At 34.8% G+C, this 26999-nt stretch overlaps 1 protein-coding gene across 1 annotated transcript in view; it reads right to left on the bottom strand.

Annotated features, from left to right (window-relative positions):
• Nucleotides 1–23616, bottom strand: part of LOC149781260 (cleavage stimulation factor subunit 1-like) — a 41908-nt gene extending 18292 nt beyond the window's left edge. The window contains exons 1-10 of the mRNA XM_089935344.1: nt 23498–23616; nt 18670–18797; nt 16872–16949; nt 14388–14480; nt 13197–13237; nt 10172–10294; nt 8924–9046; nt 4391–4466; nt 2541–2620; nt 1584–1739 (exon numbers count right to left, since the gene is read on the bottom strand). Of these exons, the coding sequence (XP_089791470.1) occupies nt 1584–1739; nt 2541–2620; nt 4391–4466; nt 8924–9046; nt 10172–10294; nt 13197–13237; nt 14388–14480; nt 16872–16949; nt 18670–18797; nt 23498–23541 (942 nt within the window). The 5' untranslated portion in view covers nt 23542–23616. The remainder of the gene's footprint in view (nt 1–1583; nt 1740–2540; nt 2621–4390; nt 4467–8923; nt 9047–10171; nt 10295–13196; nt 13238–14387; nt 14481–16871; nt 16950–18669; nt 18798–23497) is intronic.
• Nucleotides 23617–26999: the final 3383 nt, after the last annotated feature.

Raw genomic sequence — 26999 nt, 5'->3', positions numbered from 1 at the left:
CTCTTGATCTTTTTGTCTCAATTTTACAAGGCTTGATAATTTGCTGTCACTTGCCCAGAATTTCTTAAAGAAGTAACGAAGGAAAAATAAAGATGCTCTATACAGCTTTGTGGATGTAATTATATATTTAGTTACACTAACAAAATGGTATATTTACATTGGATGGTGGTAGTCAAAAAGCCCCCATGAAATGCATATCATGTCGGGGATTTATTTCCAATTCAGTTTAAACCATTTCTGTGCAATCTAAGGTATCACACTGAATATCTTGATAAAGTAACCCAGAAATAACTCAAGTGTCAAGAAGCGCATAAATTGACCAGGCAGTTTAAATAATGATTCAGTCAAATTACATTGTATATAGAAGGAACTAAAATGTATTGAGGCATAACACAAAATGATTCTGAAAATGAGTAGACTGTGCAGTCATCGACTTGTCATTCCGAATTCCATACTGACCTCATTTCTTGTCAAATATTTGGATTTGTGTCACCTAATCCAAAGGCATCATGAATTTAAAGTTTCTTCTTTGAAAAGTACTAAAATTATATTTTGATAAACAGCTATACTGCAGTTGGATGTAATAAGCTGAGTTCCCATCTTTCACAAGATCTTTTGCCTCTTATCTCAGAAAAACCTCCAGATGGCAGTGTGGATCAGACACTGCCTATCTGTGTTGGCTGCTAGTTCTTTTTTTTCAAGTCAAAGCCAGATCCAACTTTATGCTCTTTCTGCTGTCATGCACACTGTCTGCACTGACGTTTCTGTGCTCTTCCTTTTATTTCCAGTGCAGTAAGAATCCCTCCAGCTCAACTGTGCAGGAAATCCAAATGTTTTCCATCCTTTTGCTCTACGGCTCTCCAATGGTTTCTAGTAATTATCCATCTTCCTTTCATATGCCTATAAGAACTATTTTTGCATGAAAATATGGCATGCCACCTGTTCAACTTTGATCATAATTGAAACATGGGAACAAATACTGGCAGAGAAAGGAAAACATTGAAAATCCATGACAAAACACTCATGAAACTATACTATTTTCTTCTTTAATAACAAGTGTCCTTTACAAAGAAGCTGAATATATATGAAACAAATAAAGAAAAGATGCTTTCCTTTATGGGCAAGAAATCATTATATAGAGATGTCATAACAATATTTGGATGTCTACATCATCTCATCCTTAGATTATCATTTCTGCTGATTAGTACAAATATAGATTGACTGATGCATACAACTATTTCTGCTGCATGCACAGAAATACCATCAATAATGATGGAAATGATAGAAGATTAAATGGGACTACTTCTCAAATGTGATAGGTAAATTATAATGTCTGGTCACGTACAACTTTTCAACATCATAGGTCTTGTAATCCATCATTGAAAGAAAAGAACTCGGAAAGATTTTTTCCTAACAAGATTCTGCCCGAAGGACAGTTAAACACAACTGTAATCAAGCATCAAAAACGTTATCAAAGAGTATGGTTTTCTCCAGGCATCAATTTACCACCAAATTCACAGTACACTCGCAGTGATATTATCCAGTCAAGGGGAGGTAAACCACAGTGAGGAAGATATGAGTACCTTTGAATTTCTTGAAAACACCACTGAGCACACTTCTACACCATCATGGGCAGACTTAAAACTGTTGACACACAGGCTAGATACTGCATCCCATATCTTAATCTCACCATCTTCTGAGGCTGTGACATACATGTTGGCATTGGGGCTGAATTTCACCTGCAGAAACAGGAATGTTAGTAAAAATAAGTAGTTTACCAGTAACACTGCACGCAAACCAACATATGCAGTACTCAATTAACACAAATTAGAATTTACAAGAGCACCACCAACAAAAAACATGTATTTCCAGTTTCATGCTTAAAAAAGTAATATTAAGCTGGGCAGAAAATAAACATTTATTTCTATACTCATTCTATTTGATTCTATCAAGAAGTCGCACTACCATATTTTATTCTTTTGAGAAAAGACCTTGTTGGTTTTATTCAACAATATTATGATGTACAACACATATTTACTCTTTGTGTAATTACTTAAATAATTTTCGTCTGTTGTAAATTTAAAACATAACAAATTTGCCCATCAGTTAACATAATTATCCTTTTAAAATCTTACTGCAAGACTGCAGTAATTCAACTGGTAAAACATCAAACTTTTAATTCAAAGGTCATGCATTTGATATCCACCCTGGCCAGCTTGAGTTGCATGTCTTGGTGTATCCTCAGGAAAGGCACATAACTCCCATTTCTTTCATATGACATAACCAATAATGTGTTCAAATTGCCATTAAACAACAGCCAACTTAAAACAAGGTGCTTCAATCATTTCTTAAAATATACATGCATGATTTGAAGACTGAGAAAAAGGTTTGTGTTGTATTTCTGATAAATTAAAAAATACCACTCTAAGTCATAAAGTGATAAGAGCTAAAAATCCTTGAATGAAGAGTCAGTCTGTCACAAGCATGGGAGATCATGATCATCTGCATATATATGTGTGTGTTTTACTGGATATACTTACACTTGTAATTGGTTTCTTGTGTTGATGATTTGGATTCCGACCAACAAAGCACTGAAAGGTGTTGACATCGTAAAGACGTACTGTAAAAATAATGTGTAATAATGTGGCTGATTTACCTCCTGATCAAATATTTACACAAAAGTTGATAGTATGACCATTACACTTAAAATTATTCTTTTTGAGTAAATTAGTAAATTGAAATTTAGCTGAGAAAAAATATGATATACATAAAACAAAAGTAAACAAACCTTAACATTTAGGCCAGGGGTCAGCAACCTATGGCATGCATGTAACAAGGTGGCACGTCAAAAATCTCGATTTTAACAGTGTTACTCTCTTACTGGTGCCATGCATTGATTCATTTTATAATTAATCCAGACAAAAGTGGCACACTATGTAATATACGTTGCTGACTTCTGATTTAGGTTAATCAAGAGTGTGGATGAACAAATCTTCACAACATAAAGTAATGAATTTCAACATTTAAGTTAATCTGTGATACTCTTGTATTGTTGAACATCGGATCTGACAATACATCTTAGGGTTGATAAAAAAGTTATACTTTTCTAACAAGCAATTTGAATACTGCAACAACAGAAAAATCAACCAAATTTTAGCTTTGGGTAACCAAGCATATCAAAGTCATACTCTAGTTGGGAAACTAAATTTCATGTTTGACACAACACCCAAGACTTTTCAACAGTTTGAAAAGGCAGCCAAAAGTATTATTGTTACAGAAATTAAACTTTCTCCATTTATTACATTGTTTATCACTGCATAAATAGGTACAAATACATAAGAAAAAAATACAACAAGACTTATTAGTGTGCCACTAAAGAAAGGCGACATTAATCCAACTGGTAATTATTCCTGTCATGTAATGTCTGATTCACCCAATTTTTATCATATTTAATTTATTCATTAGTTCTGGAACAACATTTTAAATAAAAAAGAAACCTGAAACAATTCTGAGTCTAAAGAATGATTTATTTCAATATGTTTTAACATCTTGTATAGACAAAATACATTTATTGAGTCTAAGGAAAAACTAACTAGATTTTCACCAAATTCAAGGACTATTCAAGGATAAATCCAACATTTCAAAATTCAAGGGGTTTATAATACAAGCCCTTAAGCTGTAGGATTTGTCAAGGTTTTGGAAACTATGGATTGTAATGGGATTGTTTTATGATAAGGTCAATTACTATGATGTACCATAATGCCAGATTTTACTTTTACAGTATGAGATTTATTTATTCTGTGACACTGATTAAGGTACGGTACAACAACCATTACAAAATGCAAAGATGTCGAAATATACCTTCATTTAAAATAATCACATTTTCTTTAGCCACCATTTATTGACTTTCGAATCCCTCCACATCATGCAGTGCATCTTCAAATTAGTGTTTTAATATCATTGCTATGGATATTTTCAAAATCAACTGACTTTTCCACAATTTCCATGCAACTATATTATACATAAGATAAATACATTTTTTGTGTGCAAAATCTGACTTCTCCTGCCTGGGATTTTATTTGTTCTGTCTGCAAGTGGATGGAAGATGATGAACAACTGAACCTATACAATTAGCTTTGGTAACTTGCACAACACATTCATATGTTAGAAAACAAAACATAAACAAAACCCACCAAGGATGAAATAATATTATAAGATGACTGTATAGGATAAAATGTGCAAGAATAAAATGTATTTATTAATCTGTACTTTGGTAAAACATACAATGAATCAAATCTCGATACTTCCTGTTTTCTAAACCATTCGCTTGGTCAATATCACTATTTCACTTCTCTAAGAGTTTAAAGGTTTCCTTTATAATCCAACTTACATGTCGGGTGTTCAGTACCAACCAGGATGTAATCCCCTGATGGATGAAAATTTAGACATCTGATTTCTGCTGCTTCCTGGAATATAAGTAGTAACAGCAACACATGTAATTTACACAATATAAAGCCAGACCTACTTTCAATGACACCTCCATTCAACATTACCTATTATAAACAGTCAATTTTTGAAAGGTCCAGAAACATTATTGTACCAAAATTCGTACCCAATTAGAGGTCATTTCTTCCATCTTCAAGATGTGGTCACGCAAGACAGGATTCACTATATTCATTATAACATCACTGATGTTTTCGGATACAGTTCTGGATGTAGCTATAGTGAAAGATGTAGATGTTCTTCCACATTTCTGTAATTTGTCACAGCATGTTATAGTTTGGTGTAAATAATCTAATACTTTTCAGTGATATGTAAAAGTTATTTTCAGTAATAAGCACAACATATCTGAATAACATTAGCTATACAATCTATTAATAATTTCTTGTAACAATTTGTAAAGCTAGACTTGGTAGGACTATACCATGTTTCTTACAGTATATAAGAAAAACAATTAGTTGGATCGCATTCATGTCAGATTGCAAAGGGTATTCCAGTTGTAATGCATGTGTTATGTTAGGACTCTAAGTCTTGAATTATGTAATGGAAAGAAAGTTAAACCAACAATTTTAGTAGTATTCCAAACAAGTCTTGAATGTCCTATCACAAGTCCAAAGGTACAGAATGTTCCAAATAAATTCCAATAGTACTGAATGTCCTATCACAAGTCCAAAGGTACTGAATGTTTCAAATAAATTCCAACAGTACTGAATGTCCTATCACAAGTCCAAAGGTATAGAATGTTCCAAATAAATTCCAGTAGTACTGAATGTCCTATCACAAGTCCAAAGGTATAGAATGTTCCAAATAAATTCCAATAGTAATGAATGTCCAGATGTAACATAATGATGCAATTCAGAATTCACATTAATCCATAGTGTATATAAATCCAAAATAGAATGAGCACTTAAGTAAACCAAATGAATACTTAGTTCCTCTCACATTATATCTGAACACAACTGTAAACTATAATCACGAATGGATTCCCAAAGACTGACCCAAAACAAGAGTGAATTATTTAACAATTCTCTATTTTCACTTGACCTACATGTGAATCATTCAAAAGGAAAATTCCAGTAAAATTATAAACAAGACTTGAGTTACATTATCTAAATTACCATTTTAAAATCATGGACAAAAGTTAAGTACACAATTAAATATACATAACAGTTATGACATTATGACATATTCTTCGTCTTGCCTACTGGAGCTACCACTACACTTAGAAGTTACTCTCTAAAGTGGCCATGATTTTTGACACAGAATATATGGAAAATCCGCAGACATGTAGCACCATGCCCCGCCCTGTCACATTATCCTGACACCAGGCTGACATGTAGCATCATGTCCCACCCTGTCACATTATCCTGACACCAGGCTGACATGTAGCATCATGTCCCACCCTGTCACATTATCCTGACACCAGGCTGACAAGTCCTAATAGTAAGCTCTTAACCTTTTAATGCTGAGTGCTAAGCGAGGTTGTTGCTAGTACCATTTTTATAAGTTTTTGGTATGACCTGGCCAAGGTTTGAAACTGTGACCTCCTGCATCCAAGGCAGATGCTCTAACTACTTAGGCCATCAGAGCAGTTTATTTTAATTATGTTTATGACTGATCCCTTGTCACAGTTTTTCTATTTGAAAACCACTAAACTTGTTTCCAAAATGGAATTATGCTTTTCTAGAAAAAGACAAAAATGGTGATAAAAGTCTTCACATTCAAAAGTCAATTATACCATTCATATTTAGTAACACTACAACAAGTCACACTGTCACATATTGTTCATATTGGTATTATCAAATATCATAAATAACATACTGTACTCTGAAATATAGCACTTAGAAAAGAAACACAACATTCCTGTTCATTACATGAGATTTACAACTTGTGAAACCATTTCCGGTAATATACATTCTAAATGTCTACTGACAATTCTTCCATATGCAATGGATCACATACATCAGGGATTATAATTATAACAAGCTGACAATGAACAGTGCGAAACTAGCCTAATTACTTTTGACTCTGAGACACTGTCAATGGTAATTACAAAAAGAGACAAGGCAAACAATAAATAAATAAAAAAACACTGAAATTTTTAAAAGTTTAAATGACAATGCCTAATGGTAATATTGTTTGAGAACGTTTGATGCTGTGCCTAATTGGTTTGAACTCCAACAATAAAATGGCAACCTAGTTGGTACTGACCTACATAAGATGAGCGACAGTTTGCTGTAAAGTGGTGTGGCTGTAGATTATGTCCTGGATAAGGTTTGTAACGACAATAATAATCATACCAGGGAGACATTGTTGTTGTTGTTCTAAGGTTTAATGCCATTTTTCAGCACAAGATAGGCTATATATGGCGGCCAGTATAACTGGTGGAGGAAGAACCCTGGAAAGAACCACCAATCCACTAAAATTCCTTTTCCTTTCTGGTTTTGAAATTCCAGTTTCAGCTGTGAGCATTTGCAGATAGTACCATGTAAATAAAATAATGGCCTGGGAAAGAGAAGTGCTCTGCAAAATGGACTTTTGCCAAGCTTCCTTGTCGTCTAATTAGATCCATGTAGATTGTTATTTTTGGCTTCTCTGATAATCTGAAAGCTGCAGATCTAACATGTGATGGAATAGATTGTATTCTCTATAGTGCACATTTTGTTTGGACCATGAATGTCAAAGCTTTGTTCTATCTTATGTTGACTGGTTTTGCACCATTTATCTCCAAAGTATGATATAAGCTTGTGAGGTGCTACCATTGCTCTGACTAGGGTACCACACAATTCTCACAATCTTTATTTCTTAAAGATCTGACACACTTAGGAGTTCTTTGGACCATAGGTCAGGATAAATGGTATCTGATCAACCCTTTCCATTTCTCTATATTTGTAATAGCATGCATGCCACCCCCACCCCACCAAGAGGCATAAGCATAATTATTGATATTATAAGTGTCATAAAAGCTTAATTTGGGCGTAAAAGGTGTGATCAACATATTACATGCCAGAATTACAATATACAGCAAGTATGAATAAGATACAATATTAGGACTAACCTGGTTCTGCAGCTTGTCAAAATTCTTGTCACAAAGGGCAAAATCCTTATGGATTTGAACCAGAATACAAACACAAAACATACTGAAAAATTATTTACATTCAGCACTCAATTTAACTAGTTTACATGTGTAACTTTCGCTGAATGATCACGATCTGGAATACTGTAATGATCAGTCAGGTGTTCAGAGTGCTACAAATACATTTTTATCACAATCTTTTAAAGTTTCAAAAATGGTGTTGATTTGTCTTTTTTCTGATCTGACAAGCTTTGATATTTGATAAGATCCAGCTGCTCTAACATTTTTCTGTCATATAACATTCACAACTCACACTGTAAGGCTTTTCACTTAACAACTGGTTACATTTTCTTTAAAAGTATAGACTGGTTCACTAACTAGCTAGCTTATCAAAAATAAAAAATGAATCTGTGAGACAAAATTTCACATATGAAGAAACCTGTCTGTTTTCTTAGAAATTGGTCATATACAGTTCCTAAAAAAAGCAAATAAGGAAAATACAAGTACAATATTTTTAGGAAAAATTCACCTTTCTAAGAAAATTCTCAAATTTACACAGGTGGAATTAAGATAATAAAAATGACAAAAATGTTTTATTGCTTTCTCTTTCTAAAAATTTTTTATTGTATGAAAAAAGCATAATCCATATAGTCTAGTGTAGACATAATTGGGTGAAGAAAACCGTAATGATTACACCAAAAGTGTAATGGTTTGCATGTATCTAATAGGTCACTGTGGTTTGTTTGGTTGACCCTTTGTGTTTAAGTTTTGTACTGTTTGTTGTCAGTGCATGTACTTATTACACTGGGGATGGACAGATAGGGACATTCTGTCTGATATCGGGTACCTGGCTTTGTTGGTTGTTACTTGGTCGGGTTTCTGCACTCCCACTTTATCTGGTTTCTCCATGCACTCCCACTTTATCTAGTTTCTCCACCTCCCATTCTCACCCCAATTGTTTTCATCCATGAAACAATTTTTATTTTTGTATTTGTTAAAACTTTATTACGACACCTAGAAAGATAGCTAGGGAATTCAACCCAGCACAATAAATTTTTTATCTTAAAAACCATCTGGGCCACGTATTTCCAGGCAGTGCAAAATCTGGCCAGCTGGATCCCAGTGGCTGGGGATGGGAACCTGTCCATCAATTATATATATATATATAAAGGTTTGTGAGTTATAGCCTCATTGCTATGCCTGCAAGCATTAACTGCACTACCCTTTCAAAAAAGCAACTCTTGCCCCCACTCTAGTGTTGGGAATTGGTAAAAAATATATTATCAAACAAAATTGTATGTATAATAATATATATAGATCAATAAAGAATCAAATGTCATACCATACCTGTATACTTTTGTATGCTTTCTTGACTGAAGGTTTGGAGTATTCAAAGAATCGTATGCTGTAGTCCTTGCTTCCTGAAGCCAGAATCTGATGGTGGGGGTGAAAGTCCAGACATGTGACTTCCTGATAAAATTAAGTACAAAAATTACTTTAAATTCGTACTTTGGTTTTTTCTCTTTGTTTTCAAAGTAATATTTTTCTTCTTTAATCCAACATATCACTTTAATACAATAGATAAAATACCACAATCATCTGAATAAATGGAGCCTTCTTATTACCCTTTCATTTTAAAAACAAGTGCTTACCCTTGACGTTGATATAGTCAAAACAAACATTCTGCAACAAGTAAGATAGCCACATAAAGACATATTCAAAACAAACTATGACAATTCAACAGGTGTCTTACCACCTGGACCTTTGAAATGCAACAGAATATACAATAAAGTCATGTATAATTTGGTAAGAGTGGAATGACAAAAGCAGTATGTGTTAAATTCCCAAAGCCTAAGTGGTGTTTCTATTTTTGTTTTGATTGGACCATATCAATAATTAAGAACCTAAAAGTAACAGAATGCACACTGAAGTATAACAAGATATTTTAGTTTTTGGGGGCCATGTTAAATGCGTACTCTTCAATAATTTGCACATGTCAGGTTTATCTAATAGCACATGTCAGGCTTATCTACTCGTTTATCTAACAGCTCATGCCAGGTGTATAAATTAGCACAATGCAAGTAGTTTGAGGTACGAACTATTTTCTGCATTATAAGGATTGGACACATATTTTTATTTATTTATTTTGTGATTTAATGAAGCATAACAATAACATAGCTATTTCTTGTTGCATTCCTTTTTTTCTTCCATGTGAGTAATTCCAAAGGTTTTGCAAAAGAAACTGTGGATAGAACTGAGTCATAATGTCAGACTAATATTGTACTGTGAGCAATAGTCTCTCACAACTATTTCTCAGACCTGAAATACTGCACCCATAATTACCAAATTGCTTTAAAAAAAATCACACTAATAAGACAAAAAAATCCAATAAGCCATCAATCTTCATTTGGTTGCTGATTTAAATTAATGATGTTAACAAAGTAAATAGTTTAGTTTTTAGGTGGGTGGATTATGAAAAAAGAAAATTCTAGCAAATCATACTGGTGTCTAAAATGCAAAGAATGTTTTTTTCTTTCTGAAAACAGCAAAGGCAAATAAGATGTTTCTGTTTGATCTAAAAAAATCAATACTTACCCCACTATGATCATAAAGTGTTCTTATCACAGGGTGATTCTCCATTGTCTGTTGTGGTGTTTCCATAGCAATAATCTCTGCTGGTGTTGCACTTTTGGCCAGCATTCTTTCAACATCTAGGATCTAGGTGTTTGAAAAGACAATAGGCTAATCAAAACAGCATTTATATCGCTAGGCTAGTTTTAGAAAAGGTCTGATGCATGCATTTTGTATTGTCTCATGTTCTCAAAGACAGAAATAGCAAATACTGCTTGAATAAAGATTTGAATGCAGAGCTCTCACCAGATAAGTAGCATAGTTTAGAAAGACAATCCAGCCTAATACACACAGAGAAATTAGTAAATGTGTTCAAATTAAATAAAACAATTTAATTTCCAGCATTTAGTCCAACATTAGCAGCATATTGCTCCTGCCACAAGCACAGTCCATGTTGCATAAAGGTGTGTTTGATTACCATAATCTATCCTGTCAATTCAAGTTCCAGATGTCTGGTGCACATCTGAAATGATAGTACTGGAGCACTGTGAGAGCACTCTGCTCAAAATAAATAATAAAATTAAATGCACCCTGAATTGGTCTTTGAAACCAAGCCATTTAATGCTTTTAAAGTTGCATGATTCCTGCCTTGATGACTGCAGTGTTCACAAAATACCCTCAGACACTGAATTTCCAAACAAGAGACCCATGTGGGTATCATATTGCTGATATAACTTAACAGTTTACCAATTGACTAACAAGGTTTATATAGTACTGTAGGAACACAATCAAAGTACAGGGTCCCCAAGTGAATGAGTGGTCTAAAGTGATCACCATTATGGATAATTGCCATCTAACCTCTGTTTTTGAGTCTTGGGTTCGGTCAATGTGGATATGTGAGAAAGCATGCCAGTAGTTTCTCATGGGTCAATGGATCTTTCCGGGGTTTTCCCAGGTTCTTCCTCCACCAATTATACTGGTTGCCATGTATAGCCTATCTGGTGCTGAAAAATGGCATTAAGCCCTACAACAACAACCAAGGTACACTATATCCCATTGATTCCACGTAATTTACTATATCCTGAAAAAAAATTGTTTTAAAAGAGAATGGCTATATTAATATGCACAGTCCCTAGCTCATAAGCCAAACTGAGTGTAGCTTAAAATCTTGATTACATAAACTCATTTTCAAAGCTCGATATAAACCGGATTAAAAATAGTCTTTCTAGAAAAGTAACAACACCAACCAATCAGATTCAAAGTATCTCATTAATATGCACCGATCTCACTTATTAAAGAACCTGTCTATGACAATCATAATGGAAGTTCATGCTGTAGCAAACTTCAAATGGAATTGGTCTTCAGGGTGGTAACAAGCTTGGCCAATTAGAAACAGTATTACCTCATTTATGCCCAGATTGTGCTCCTAACAAAATGCATTACACATCTTGATAAAATAGGATTATTTAACAAGCCTGATCAAAATCTGATCAGAAATACTGACAGATTGTTAAAGAGCTCAGCCAGTCATATGCAAAGTTGAATATATATATATATATATATATATATATATATATATATATATATATATATATATATATATATATATATATATATATATATATATATGGATCTTGCTTACTAATGAAATTGTCCATGAGCTTGATAATATAAGAATATATTCCAAGTTTGGTAAAAATCAGATCACAAGTATGCTTTTAGAGTGGTAATTAGCCCAGCTAATTAGAACCAAGATACGGTCATTAATAAGAGTGGATCTTATTCTTTACTGAACCCATCTAAAATCTTGATGACATACGCCTAAATTCCAAGTCTGATTCTAATCAGTCAGAAATTCGGCCTCCTGAGTGGAAACAAGCTCTGCCAATAAAACACAATATCCCCTAATCAGTATGCAAGGATCTCACTCATTACTGATCATGTCCAAGATCTTAATAATAATCAAAACCCATGTTTAAAGGTATATCAAAATCCGATCTGAAATATGGTTTCCATAGTAGTTACAAGGTTAGCCAATCAAATAACTAGCATGTGTGACTCTTGCTAGATCTTGATGATAAAAGCATATACAGAACATTCCAAGTATGAACAAAAACTGAATCAGAAACGTGGCCACCTGAGTCATAACATAGTTAGCCAATCAGATACAAGATGACATTATTAATAAACATGACTCACGCACAGCATCATACTCATCCGAGATTCTGATGACATGAGCCCATATTCCAAGTAAGACTGAAATCTGATCAGAAATATGGACTCTAAATTGGTAAGAAGCAATTAATGACAGATGGACGATGCATCATATATACAGGTCCACACCATAAACTCACATGGCCTTATGACCAGGTTAGAAAAAACTGCAATTTAGTTCTATTAAAATTGTTGATATTTTAAAACTATTTTTAAGAGCTCTATCACTTATGGAGACAAATAATTAAACATGAATAATAATCAGACAAAGTTTCTGTTTTAAAACCATCAATAGAGTCTAAGACAGTCTTAGAGCCTAATGACTCCTACATTTCAAATTCAAGTACTTAACTTCATGGATTGAGGCAGGGGTCTTACTGTTTCTACCAATAAGTAAGTGTTTGTTTAGTCTCTAAACTCGTGCTACAACAACCATTAGGTCTATGAAAATTGATGGCAAACAAAAATTAGTGAATTTATCAATAGACAGGATACAGCTAGTATGTAAGAAATACAAGATCAAGTCCAAAACATTTATGTTTATTGTAATTACTGCTGTAACATAAAACCTATGGTGTTTCACCCTGTGATGTGCTGTATATGTTCACAAATAAGTCTAACTGCAAACTGAAACAGAGAGCTGTTGTCACATAATGTGCTTGCAGTCTACACAGTCTGTTGGGAGTGATCAGTAGAACCAGAAGCATAGACCTTGATCTGCTGGTGCATAATGTACCAGCAGATTAGGATCAATGTTCTGGACTTGAGTATATAAAGGCATAATTGAGTTATATGAGAGGGTAATTAGAAAGGGAAACAAAAATCAGTGCCTTGCCTTTATTGATGCATCATCAGATCCTGTGGCAATAAGCTGGCCTGCAAAAAAAAAAAAATACACGAGCCATGTATGAGCGTTTTTTCTTCTTCTCAAGATAGATTTTTTTAATAAAAATAACAAGAATTTTTTTTATTGCTATAGAATTCATATCAATACATGATTCCAGTTAAAAAAGGTTTTCATTAACTGTCACAATGGCAAATGATCAATGATACTCCTTTTCACTGACTGTCACAACATCATATAATAATTGATAAACGGTTACATTGACTGTCACAACATCATATAATTATTGATAATACTTTCATTGGCTGTCACAATTTCACATGATTAATGATAATCCTTTTCACTGGCTGTGACAACATCATATAATTAATTATATTCCTTTTCACTGACTGTGACAGCATTATATAATTAATTATACTCCTTTTCACTGGCTGTCATAATGTTATATGATTAATAATAATCCTTTTCATTGACTGACACTTCATATAATCAATATAATCCTATTCACTCGCTGTGTTTTGAATTGGTAGTATTGTGCAATGTGGAATAGAGACTAAAATAATAGGTAACAGTGACCTATACTTTGTACATATATTCATCATAAGATGCGCCAACAATGTTAAACAAATCAGGAAAGAAGGTCACAGTCACTCAAACTTCAATGTATGTAACACTGATTACACAGCAAGTTTATTTAATTATAAATAAAGAAAAACAAGAATTTGAGCCTGGACACAGAGAACTTACGAAAAGAGAAGTGAATCCAAATAAACTGCCCAAAACTTCAGAATGGACATAACAAAGCATGTGAATAAGTTAACAAACCCACACATACAAACACAAGCTTACTCAAATTTACAGGGGCTCCGAGTGGCCAAGTGGTCTAAAGCGCTCTCCGTTACAGGTCACTGCCATCTCACCTGCGTGCACCGGTTTGAGTCTCAGATTCAGCCAATGTGGGTATGTGAGAAAGCTTACAAGTAGCTTCTCCTGGGTCGGTGGTTGCATCCGGGGTTTTCCCGGGTTCATCCTCCACTAATAATACTGGCTGCCATGTGCTGAAAAATGGCTTTTGAACCCTACAACAAGAACACAAATTTACAAAGATACATATAAAAGGTAGATAACACTGTAATGTTGTATCTCTAGATACAGTTAAAGTATGAATACAATTCCTTTTACCTGACTGGTGAAATGCTCCAGCCCTGCATGGTCCCTTATGAGCAGTCACGTAGCAAGTTTCATACAATGCAGCTTCTGGCGTGATTGTCTGGACTGGTACAAATATAAAATTCATTTAGGCTAGTGTGCATAAAACAATTCCTTTCAATGTATTTTTAAAGAATATTAGTCAAATAACAATAGCTGAACTGCATAATGTAACCATAAATACATTCCATCCAATCTTATTTTATCCAAACAAAGAAGCCACAGTGCCTCAGTAATTAGTGTGCTGAACGAGTGACCAAAGGGCTACCATAGCTTAAAAGTCAAGCCCAACTGCAAACATAGATCCTGATCCACCACAGCATATAGTGCCTGCAGATCAGGGTCTATGTTTTTTTATACTGAATATTCCTAACAAACTGCACAGACCCTGATCTGCAAGTACATTATGTGACGGGACTGTGCAGTTTGCAGTTGGACTTCATATGTCACGAGTTTAGGCTCGAATAAACAGTAACACAAGAAAGAATGGAAACAACAAGTTTTGAAAAAAATACAATAATTTATTTCTCTGGAAAAATTCTGTAAAAGTGAAATAAATAATATGAAATTATGGTTTAACAGAATCAAATCCAAATATAATCCAAGAATAAAATCTGAGTAGTCCTAATAATAAAATGTTCGAATTGATTTCAAGTTCAAATTCAGACGAAGAATCCAAGATGGAAGACAATGACGTATGCTGTAACCTGTAGTTTTGAAGTCTACAGTTCCTTGTAGAAACAAGAATTATCACCCCGGTTTTGGAAAGCTCAATACATTTTTATAAAAGAACTGTCTTTAATAAGAATCTCACATGAGCACATGTATTTTTCAGGAAAAAAGAATTAATCCTTTTGAATCCAAGTAATTTGAAATGACTCCAAACAGCACAACATACAACTTCAAGTGTATCAGCCCAGTTTCTACTGAGAATACCTCTCCAAAACAGAGGTTATATATTATCCTAAAATGTAAACAAGGGGTCACATGATCCTGTTCTAGAAGCTTATAGAAATTAGGTACTTGTTAATGGTCACGTACCCTGAGTGTGACCATGACAAAAACAATCATTTTACTCTAAGAAATAGAAAAAAATTTTAAAACATTGTTTTTATCATAAACACATAGTCCCATCATGACCTTGACAACAACCAATCATTTTAAAATAAAAACAGAACTTGCTTACATGCTTGCTACAAATTCTGAATCAAGGTCAGGATCTAGATCAACACCTGGAGTTTATAAACTAACATTCGAGGTCAAACTATTTTCTGAAAAAAGTATCATCTCTAGTGAATACATTTACATTACAATAGCATGTAATAAAAAAAAATACACCTGACAAACAATTAAACTGAAATAAATATATATTAAATCAGATATAATTAAATCAAATATACATAACAGACTCACCTTATAAGTCGATATATATGGTACTAAATTTCCCTCGTCGTCAAATAACCTACTATTGTTACCGTGTCATAAAACACCAAACTGAACTAAAATATGATGCAAATATCCTATCATTAAATGGTCTTGACGTACTTCAAACCACATAAATAGTCACAAAGACACTTTTCAGTGCCATCAATAACCTGGAAACTTGGGTAACACAAAACTAAATAATTTGGTGCACATTGTTTCAGTTGGAAGTCTCAATGACAGACGTATTTCTTTTAACTGGACACCATTCCCAATTTTACTGAATAAATATTCAGTATTAAGTGTTCTGATTAAAACTTTAGTAACCCCATGTGACCCATTATTGTTAGATCAGTACTTATCATATTTTATTCTCACTCAGAAGTTCTTCGTTTCTTAAATTAAGAGATTCCAGTTATATCTTGGCACATTACTCCACAAAGTGAGTAAAATTCAGTGCAACACAATCATTTAATGACTTTGAATTTTGATTTTGATAAAATGTTATTAGTATTTTTGTTTTAATATCACTTTGTTGAAAGAGTGAGTAAAATACCAAATGTTCAACTTTTAGCATTAACCTTTTAAATCCATTTCTTCCTACCTTAAAATTAAATACATTGCTTCTCTCGAACCTGCTCCTAACCACATAAACATACACAAACAAATATAGACACATCTTCACAGATGATTCACTATCTCTCTATCAGTTGTTCTCTCACATACACTACTGACTCAATAAGCAGTAGAAAACACAAGTTAATTTTACGTAGAAATAATTCCTTTGTTTTCATGAACATAGATGTAAACATAACATAAATAAAAAAACATGCACTGGATCATAATTACTGAAAAATTTAAGTTTACCGAAAAAGCCATAACTTCATAATATTACCGAGTTTCTGTGAAAAACCGATTTCTATTTTAGTCTTGAACCTAAAGTTTCATTCTTCAAACTTCACATGGAGTTCCTAAAAACAATGGCACTAAAAGTTATTGAACTAGGAGCTAAGGTTAGCACCAATATACACTTACCATCTGTTTCAAATTCTACATCAATTCCTGATCCAGGAGCAACTGGGTCTGGTTTTAGAGCTTTTTGACCTGTCTCCTCTGAAGTAAAAAAACCAATGTAATTGTTAGTAAGCACCCTTGCAGTGAGTCTGGAACTACAGCATGATGAACAAGTTGTTGTTGTTGTAGGGTTAAATGCCATTTTTCAGCAAACAATAGGCTATACATGGCAGCCAGTATAAATGGTGAAGGTAAAACCTGGGAAAACCCAAGAAAGAACCACAAACCCATGAGAAGCTACTGGTAAGCTTTCTCACATACCCACATTGGCCGAGCCCGTGATTCGAACCCATGCAGAGGTGAGAAAGTAGTGATCCGTAATGGTGAGCGCTTTAGACCACTTGGCCACTTGGGGTCCCCATGATGAACAAGCAATTATTTTCAAGCAAATGTGAATAAATCATGGAAAGTAGGTAACCATACCCTACTTCTGGTGTGACACAATCTAAGATACTCCCAGACTGCAAATTTCTTAAAAACTGTAATCACACATAGAATTTATAAGAACAAAAATCAAAGCTAATAATTTGGACAAACATTTTTTTTATATAAAAAAAAATCAAAGACTCTGGATATAACAGAGCAAGTGGACAACTTATATTTTGTATAGAGAACTGATTAGTTTCTGTAAATTATCATTAATTGATAACATTTCAGCAATATACATGTAAATAATAATTACAAACATGTAACATTTATTACAGAACAAAGAAAATATTAAAGTTCTTATTTTGTCACAATTTTGTGATCTCCTAATAAAAAGATCCATGTATTATTACATTATCTGAATAAGTACAACCACCATAACAAATGCCCCCCAACATTTTATGTTTTGCTGAAATCTTTCTTTCTTGAAGGATTAAAATTTAAATTTAAATAAAATACAATTTAAAATTAACAATTAAATCATTATTATGAAATATGTGTTTCAGATGTAGATTTTTTCCAGGATTAATGCTTTGTGCATTTTTTAATTTGTGCATTTATACCCCAATATGAATGGCAAATGGAGGCTAGCTATAGCACTGCTTATATATTGCAACTGAAATGATACTGTTTGAAGTTACAGACTTAGGTCAAGACAGAAAGTGTCAACCCAGTGATGCACCTGTGTATACTCAACTTCTTATATTCGTTAATGTATCAGTTGTGTAAGGGGTGAGGACTGTAGCAATGTCATTTTCTTAATAACAATTTGCCTCAAAAGTACTGACTCCAAAAATGATACAGATCTATAAAACCAGTTTCATTTTTCCTGACACATTTGCTTTAGAAATTGTGGATTTGGTTTCACCATTGATGTTGACTGCACATGACAGTGTAATGCCAAGATAGGTGAACTTGTCCACTGCAAGGATGGTTTGGCCATTTCCTGTAACAGCAGGTTTTTGTTAAAGGCCTTCCTCCTGCAGGTTGGTGCATCACCTGTCTGTTTGATACTGATTGTGATACAGAAACTGTCACATGCTGAAGAGAAACTGTCCATACTCTGTTGCATGTCAGACTCAGATTTAGCATTCTGTGAATGGTGATCAGCAAAGATGTGATCATGTACAGCCAATTCCTGTAACTCAGTCTTTGCCTGTAGTCTCCTCAGATTATAAACTTCAAGTCAAATAAATCAAGTCAATGAATGTGTGTTAAATTTTGTGAGATTTATGTTTCTAAAAATTATTTGCAACAATTATTTCCACTGATTCTCTTATAAAAACAAATAATTTAATATCCTACACTAATTTGATCACAAAAAGTTTCAAACCTTCCTCAATTTTCAGCCCCATTTTTAAGAGTTTAAGCAGCCTCTCTGAGGGTGGTGTTGCAGCAGTCGTTCTGGTAACATTTGACAAACTATTGGCCACTGACAGGTAACCATCGTATGTCAGCTGGCTGAAAGATGGAGGTGTACATGAAAGTTATTATGCTCATTACTATTAACATCAATGCTTGATGATAGCAGTAATACATTTAGCATCAATACTTGATGATAGCAGTAATACATTTAGCATCAATGCTTGATGATAGCAGTACTAAATTTAGCATAAATGCTTGATGATAGCAGTAATACATTTAGCATCAATGTTTGACAACAGCTGCAATACAATTAGCATCAATGCTTGATGATAGCAGTAATACATTTAGCATCAATGCTTGACAACAGCTGCAATACAATTAGCATCAACGCTTGATGATACCAGTAATACATTTAGCATCAATACATTTAATAATAATGAGGACTTTGTATAGCGCCTAATATTTAGAAGCTTTACAACATTAGACAACACCTATAATATAAAAACATTTAATGATATGATTACAAAAACAAGCACCATGAAATTAGAAAACATTAAAAAAACATGCTGAGAATATTTAAGGTAGGAAGCATTATAAGGTCTTTAATTTTGTACTTGCAGTCGAAATAAGTGTGTTTTCATAGCACTCTTGAATGTGATCACTGTGTCTTTGTGTCTAAGTTCACTGGGCAATTCATTCCACATTGCTGGGCCCTGGTATGCAAAAGAATGCTGTCCATATGACTTTGTTTTCATACATGGAATAATGAGTATACGATTGTCAGAAGAGGAGCGTAAGTATCTTTCTGGTGTGTACACATGGGTGAGGTCGGATAGGTATGTTGGACTAGAGTCCGACAGTGAAACATAGCACAGACAACAAATTTTGTGTTTGATTCTGGATCGAATGGATAGCTAGTGTAGGATACATAGCAGCGGGGAGGTGTGCTCTGATCGTGGTACTCTAAGTATGATCCAAGCAGCTGTGTTTTGAACTGTTTGAAGTTTCTGGAGTAGATATTGAGATAAACCAGACAGAACTGAGTTACAATAGTCGTCTTGAAAGTACTAATGAACACAAAAGTGTTTTAGTGGCATCAACTGAAAGATATTTGCAAATTGAGATGATGTGTCTCAGCTCAAGATATGCAGCCTTGCATATGTTCATGACATGTTGGTGCAATGTGAGAGTATTGTCCAGAGTAACACCCAGGTTTCGTACTGATTGTGCGAATTTAATGTTGGTGTTGCTAATATTTAATGTTTGAGGTAAAGGATGTGAATGAGAAAGTCTTTGTGTTGTGATCAGAATGGCCTCAATGTTATTATCATTCATCTGCAGCTTGTTACATGTCATCCATGATTTCACATCTGAAATGCACCTCTCTACACCTTGGATGGTAGCATCAACTTCAGTTGGGTGGCTAGATTTGTATATTTGGGTGTCATCAGCATACAATTGGTGAGATACTGGATGATGATCTATGATACTTGAGAGCGAATGAGTGTACAGAATGAAGAGAACAGGTTCAAGAACAGACCCCTGTGGAACACCACAACACAGATCAACTGGGCTGGAGTGTATTCCATTTGCAGATACAATATATGTCCTGTTGACCAAGTAGGACTTGAACCACAGTAAGGCTGTATCATGAATGCCAAATACATGCTGGAGACGGTGAAGTAATATATCATGGTCTATTGTGTAGATGCTGCAGACAAATCAAGGAGGATGAGGACTGTAATCTTTCCGCTATCCAATGCAGAGAGAATGTCATTAACTACTTTTAGAAGAGTAGTTTCATTACTGTGGCAAGGGTGATATGCAAATTGTACATTGCTAAAAAGACTGTTTGAATTTAGATTAGATACAAGCTGGGATAGAACAACCTTTTCTAAGATTTTTTATATGAATGGGGGATTAGAAACTGGGCGGTAGTTCTTTAAATCATCATGGTCTAGTGTTAGTTTCTTCTGCTGAGGCTTTACAATGGCAGTTTTGAAAAATGATGAGAGAGAGGTATTAATAGCATCAGTTAGTGAAGGCAATACTGGATCTAAACACTCTCAAGCAGCAGTGATGTTGGAATTGGATCAAGTTCACATCACTTTAGTGCACTCTTCATCACGACTGTACGTATGAAATCCAGAGACAGGTTCAAATGCTGCTAATGGTTGCTGTTCAAATTCTGTATCCCAAATGTATCATGACGACGAGTCAATTGAAATTGTGGTGTCAAGCTTATCTCTAATGGTTTGTACTTTGTCACAGAAGAAATTTGCAAACATGTCCAGAAGGTCGACTGGAGAGAAGGTAGTTGGAAGTGGTGTAGATTTGTTCCTTGACATTAGCATGTTAGTAATCTTGACAAGCTCTTTGCAGCTGGAACTTTCCATGATCTTAGTAGTGTAGTGGGCTGATTTCGCTACATGGAATATATCTGTGACATTCTTCTTAGCGGCTTCATAGATCTGCTTATGAATAGTGAGTCTGGTGGAAAGCCAAAGCCTCTCAGCTTTACGGCAGTCTCTTTTAGCAGTGTGAAGCTGGTCCCTAACACTGCTATACCATGGAGAACACTTTAGAATTGATACTCTGCACTTGGTAGCTTGGGAATGTTTGTCAAGCAATGAACGCAGGCAGTTATCGAGTTGTTCTGCAGTAGGAGGTAAGCAAGTGGTTAGGTTAGCTTGAACATGTAGCATATCAACAACTATACAGCCATGTCCTACTAGGATAATGCATATCAGAGTAAATTGTTTCATGAAAAGTGTTTGTTGATGATAGGATATAGATCAAGAGGACTACCATTTTTGTATATTAATGTTAGTTGTATTTTCTAACGGGATTTGACTGATACATGAATTGTCTAAGATATGCTCTAATACTTGAAGTCATAGATTTTCCACATACATGTACATTATTTGACTCATTGTGATGATCAGTTACTACATTAAAAAATTCACATAACTGCTTCATTTCCATTTATTTTCAGCCTTAATTACCTAAACATCCGCTTATGTCGACAATATTATAATATCCCTGAGGACGTCAAGATAAATGGATAAAACTATTATGAAAATGGAAGCATGTTTTTAAAATCGGCAACAAATTTTTGAGGTTGGCGATTTTTTGGCCGACAACTTATTTAAAGCCATATATACACTGCTGTCTGGCATTTCTGCACACCTAAGGTTTTCGTTTCCAATAATGAAGCAAAACGCATACCAAATTCGAGCTATTGACAAAAATGAAATACAGCAATGCTTACCATTTGAAAAGATGCAATTGTCACCAGAATATTCTGTTCAAAAAAATATTAATTTTGGACACAGAGGATACCACCCCCCTGTTTTTCCTGACTCGCGATATGTCGGCCTATTCTGCGCATAGCTTTGAAAAGATGTAATGTTTATCCATCTTGCTACAGAAATGAAATATTTTACTTTGGTCTATTTCTGTCAGCAGTTCAATCAAGTAATTAGGTCAGATTTATAGCTAGTTTTACAAAATTCAACATAAAAATGCCAATAAATGGCAAGAGATATTAAGCAAACTAAACCAATCTTGTAAAAAAGTTAGTAAAGTTCAACATTTTATGAAAAATAAGCTATTACATGGAAGAGAAATAATAATAAATAGGATGTAATGTGATTATGTCTTGTTGATGGGGAACAATTACTACAGAATTTAGAAAAAAAACTATACACTGGGTAATTTCTTGAGAATTTATGTTTTAACGGCAAGTGGACACATTGGGTAGCAGGTGATTTTGTACATGTGGGACAACTCTTGCAAAATTGGAAACTTGGATTAAAATAGCTTTGTTTTAAGGTACATATTTACATCTTTTATACAATGGATTTATTTGTATGATTCTAACAGATGCATAGTAAATCAAATTTTCATGGTTACCAGTTCAAGAAGGTCATGGAGTGGGTCTTCATGTTGCCATGTAGAAATCACATTTTTATGGGTATTTCAAGTCTAAATTTGGGATATTTGTGTACACTTTATAAATATCACTTTTCTTAATTAATGTATGATTTTTCTTTCTGGATACGAAATGGATTTTTGACCCAAAATAGAACGTGATCAAATGTTTACAGAAATGACGTATCATTGGGCAGAATTACCCGACGCACAGAATAGGCTGACATGGCGGTATATATACACACATACATTTGCAAATTATGCCTCAAGAGTAGTATGGTTATATTCACTAATAACTTAATGCTTGGAAAATTACCCCCCCCCAACAGAAAAACGTCCCATTACCTGATTTGCATTCATTTGATACATTGTACAAAAATGCTCACTATCTGGAGGAAATACTATTTTTTGCAAGCGATAAAATAAGTTGTTTGCACTTCTTATGAGCAAACATCATTTCAAGTATTATATTTTATTTGCTGATTTGTGATTTATGATGCTTTGACCTTTTACAAAAATACCATATTTATGAACCTAACATGAAATATTCAATTTTGTCATACATTAACTTTGTTAAGCTGCACCCGGAGAAAACTGTACAAAATAACTGATTTATATTTGACATGCAAGATGTTACATATGACGATGTGATGACGAAGATATATCATGTTTAGGAACCTGAAAAAAGGCGAGTTTATCTTTTTAGCTCAAACTTTGCCTTTGAGTCAAAAGTACTGGAACGAAAACCAGAAGCCTCGAAAACGGATTACACGTATTCTACCTGAAGTTAAATCCAGAATAAAGTACCAATGCAATAAAATAAGGCCGCTTTATCCAAATAAAATTCATAATTAAAAATTAACCTTATCATCAATTTGTACAGAAGCTCCCTATATCTATATTCCATGTTTAATGTACAGCGTTACCGGCCAGCGCTCGTGTACTTTTTGAATTCGGATAACTTTAATATGTTCGTTAAAGGAGTTAGTCTTTCTAATAACTGGACAAGATCGTTAAAACTCCGGACAAGGCTGCAATAAATTGTCCGTATCGATAAAAGAGTGCTATTATATCTGAAAATTAATTACATTACCTATTTACTTCAGGAACGAGTTTGTCATCACTTTGACACATAATCTGATACTTTACATGAATATTTAATTCCAAAGGAAAGACTCATGTTTTTGTCTTATATGTAAAACGGAATAAGTGGTATTCTCAATGTTTTGGTTCGATGCAATGTATATGCAAGCTAGTTAGCGGCCAAACTTCTGGACCCAAAATTGTACCAGATCAATGAGCAGAAAATGTACACGTTCCAAGAAAGTTTGCAATTGCACCATGTACAACTCCAATGAAAGCCACCAGTCAAATAATTATAATTTGAATTGTGATCTGTATCAATTCCTTTAGCCATAACGCATATTCTAATTACACAAGTACTAATATAATACCATATTATTTATCCAAGAATTTATCCAGTGTATGCCATTTGTTGCATGCTATATAATATTATTTTTTCTTTTAATCTGTTGTTCTCGTTGACACTGAATGCTTTGAACAATAAAATTGTCACCGTTACTTGTAATGAATAATGGCAGTTTTTATTATCATTTTTTTTTAAAGCGGGTTTGGATATCAAGATATTAGACATCAGTAGTAAGGTGGGGTACATTAGCGACAATGGGAATTAGCATTACAGAGACCCCTGGGTCAGATTAGCGACAATGGAAATTTAACATGGCGAAAAATCGTGGGTCAGATTAGCGACAAGGGAAATTAACATGGGAATAAATCGTGGGTCACTCTAGCGACAAGGGGAATTTAACATGGAACTATAGTGTGGGTCTGTCTAGCGACAAGGGGAAATTAACATGGGGAATAGAGTTTGGGCTTTTGGGATTTTTTTTTTTAATTTTTTTAAAATTTAAATTTAAATTTAAATTTAAAAAAGGGGTAGGCAATGGAAAGGCTTTCTCTTTTCGAGAAATATGGCTGGCCCTGAAAAGGGCCTTTGGGTTTATGTTAATGTATTCATTAACATAAATGGTACCGCATTGGTCTTCTTCTTGTCCTTAGGCTACGTCTCACTGTTGGTCCGTAAATCAGCACTCTTTTCAGGCATCCTTGTCTTTCAACGTAGATCCTACGTATCCACAGGCTGGTGTGACATTTTAGCGGAGTTAAGAAGTCTGAAACAAATGTATCAGACTTCTTTATCACGACCGAAGAGAATACGACCTTCCCGAGCTAAACACGCCAACCCTGTGACTAAGCCTGTCGTACCACCCTTACTGATTTCAACCCAATCATCAGAAGTAGGCCTTGGCCGTGGCAAAGGCTTAAGGCAGTTAAAGTTGATTGGTTAAACTCACCCCTACACCAAAATAAAAAGGCCCTTTTCAGGGCCACCCACATTTCTCGAAAAGAAATACAATTTTAATTTGCCAATAACTCAAAAATAAACCCGACCCATTTTACCTTATAGTACGTGTCTGTGTATGAGTGCGTGAGTGTAGCTTCTTATTTTAAAATCAAAACTCAAAGACACTTACCTTATATCATTCATGTATTCTTTTATCCATTTTTTACAATCCACTTCACAATTCACCACAGAACACTCTAATTAAAAGTTCATTGACTTCTTCTTTCTCCTTGTTTAGTCTCTCTGTTTTTTGAATTTCTTCACCGTTTTTTCCTCATTTTCTTCCCTTCTTCTTTTCTTCTCCTGTTTCTTTGCTTCTTTTAAATAGAATTGTCTTCTTTCTTCCTCTTCTTCCTCTGAAGAATCCCTCTCTTCTTTCGAAGAATCCCTCTCTTCTTCTGAAGAATCCTTCTTTTCTTCTGACTCCTCTTGTTTCTTTTTTGGGCAATCTGGAGACCAATGTCCTTTTTATTGACAATAATAACAGGTATCTTGACTTTTGTCTTTTTTAGCCCCTGTTTTTTTTCTTTTTTGACGGTCTGGACACTCTGAAGACCAATGCCCTTTCTTCTGACAGATATAGCAAGTATCTTGACTTTTATCTCGAAAGGAAGGAGAGTAGTCCGTCGGCTGGTCTGAAGAGAATTTTCTAATGACCCCTCGCAAAACTCTGACGAAACGTTCCATCTGGGTAGTCTCTTCCATTGTTGTGCTCGGCTTGAGAGTGAAATGAATAGTGAAAGGACAAGACACACACCCTTTTTATATACGCTGGTTTGCCAAGACTATAAATTAGTCTATGGTGTTTAAACTTGAGTCATTTGACGTTTTGCACTCAAGATGAAACGATCCTATTCATTCGAGAAGAAAGAAGAAGAAGAAAGTAAGAGGGAGAAGCGTGATCTATCGCCTCGTACCAGGGCTGAAATCTTGGCACAAATTCATGCCAGTGATTTTGAAGAGGACATGAGTGAACCAGAATCCGAACCCACTAAACCAAGTTCACCACCCTTAGTCAACCCTGAAAAGTACTATTCCATTCGAGAGACGGAAAAGCGCTCCTCTAGAAAATTTAGAACCACGGCTTACACCTACACGGTGAAGTTTAAAGATTTCAAGGCCGACGTACCCTTGGAGAAAGCAGAAGGGTTTATCACCGAGATGTGGGATTCTTTGCTCACCGCACTCAAGCGACAATGTCAAGCCAAAGAAGACGATCGCTTGACACTATCCATAGATCACGACGGTTTGAAATCCCCTGTTTGGATCGAGTTTAGCAGACCCGCAGAACTGACCCCTTCCAAAGTCATGGACAAGATACAACAGGTGCAACAATCTAATGACCAGTTTGACATCACCGATGGTAAAGCCACACTGAAAATGGCCCACGTCTCTCCTCCTCAAGGAACTGGATGCAAAAAGATGTTATTGGTGGACGACCTTCGCAACACCAAAAAGAGTCTTGTCCGAATTAACAACCCTCAAGACCAGATGTGTTTAGCCCGTGCCATCGTGGTGGGACGAACCTATGCCAACAAGAACGACACGGCAGAATGGAAAAGAACCTGGAAAACTATTCAACGATGCGATCGAGCCAAACAACGAAATGAAGCAGAACTCCTGTTGCAACAAGCCGGACTGTCCAAAGACACACCCTGTGGCATTCCTGAGATGCAAAAATTGCAAGATGCCCTAGCTCCACGCTACACCTTGAAAGTGCACCCTCAAGAAATGCGTGGAACTCTGTTGTTTCGAGGCCAAGATTTTAAGGACGGAAAATACATTCATGTCTATCATCACGATGACCATTTCGATACCATTACCAGTATCACTGGATTCCTGGGATACAGTTATTATTGTGAGAAATGTGACTATGGTTATAACAATCGAGAGCAACACAAGCATTGTGGAATGAAATGCCCAGGATGTTTGGCCTCTCC

Source organism: Sinohyriopsis cumingii, chromosome 15, assembly GCF_028554795.1.
Source record: "Sinohyriopsis cumingii isolate HCF-2022 chromosome 15, ASM2855479v2, whole genome shotgun sequence".
NCBI classification, from domain to species: Eukaryota; Metazoa; Mollusca; class Bivalvia; order Unionida; family Unionidae; genus Sinohyriopsis; species Sinohyriopsis cumingii.
This window is presented reverse-complemented; position numbering and strand designations above follow the sequence as displayed.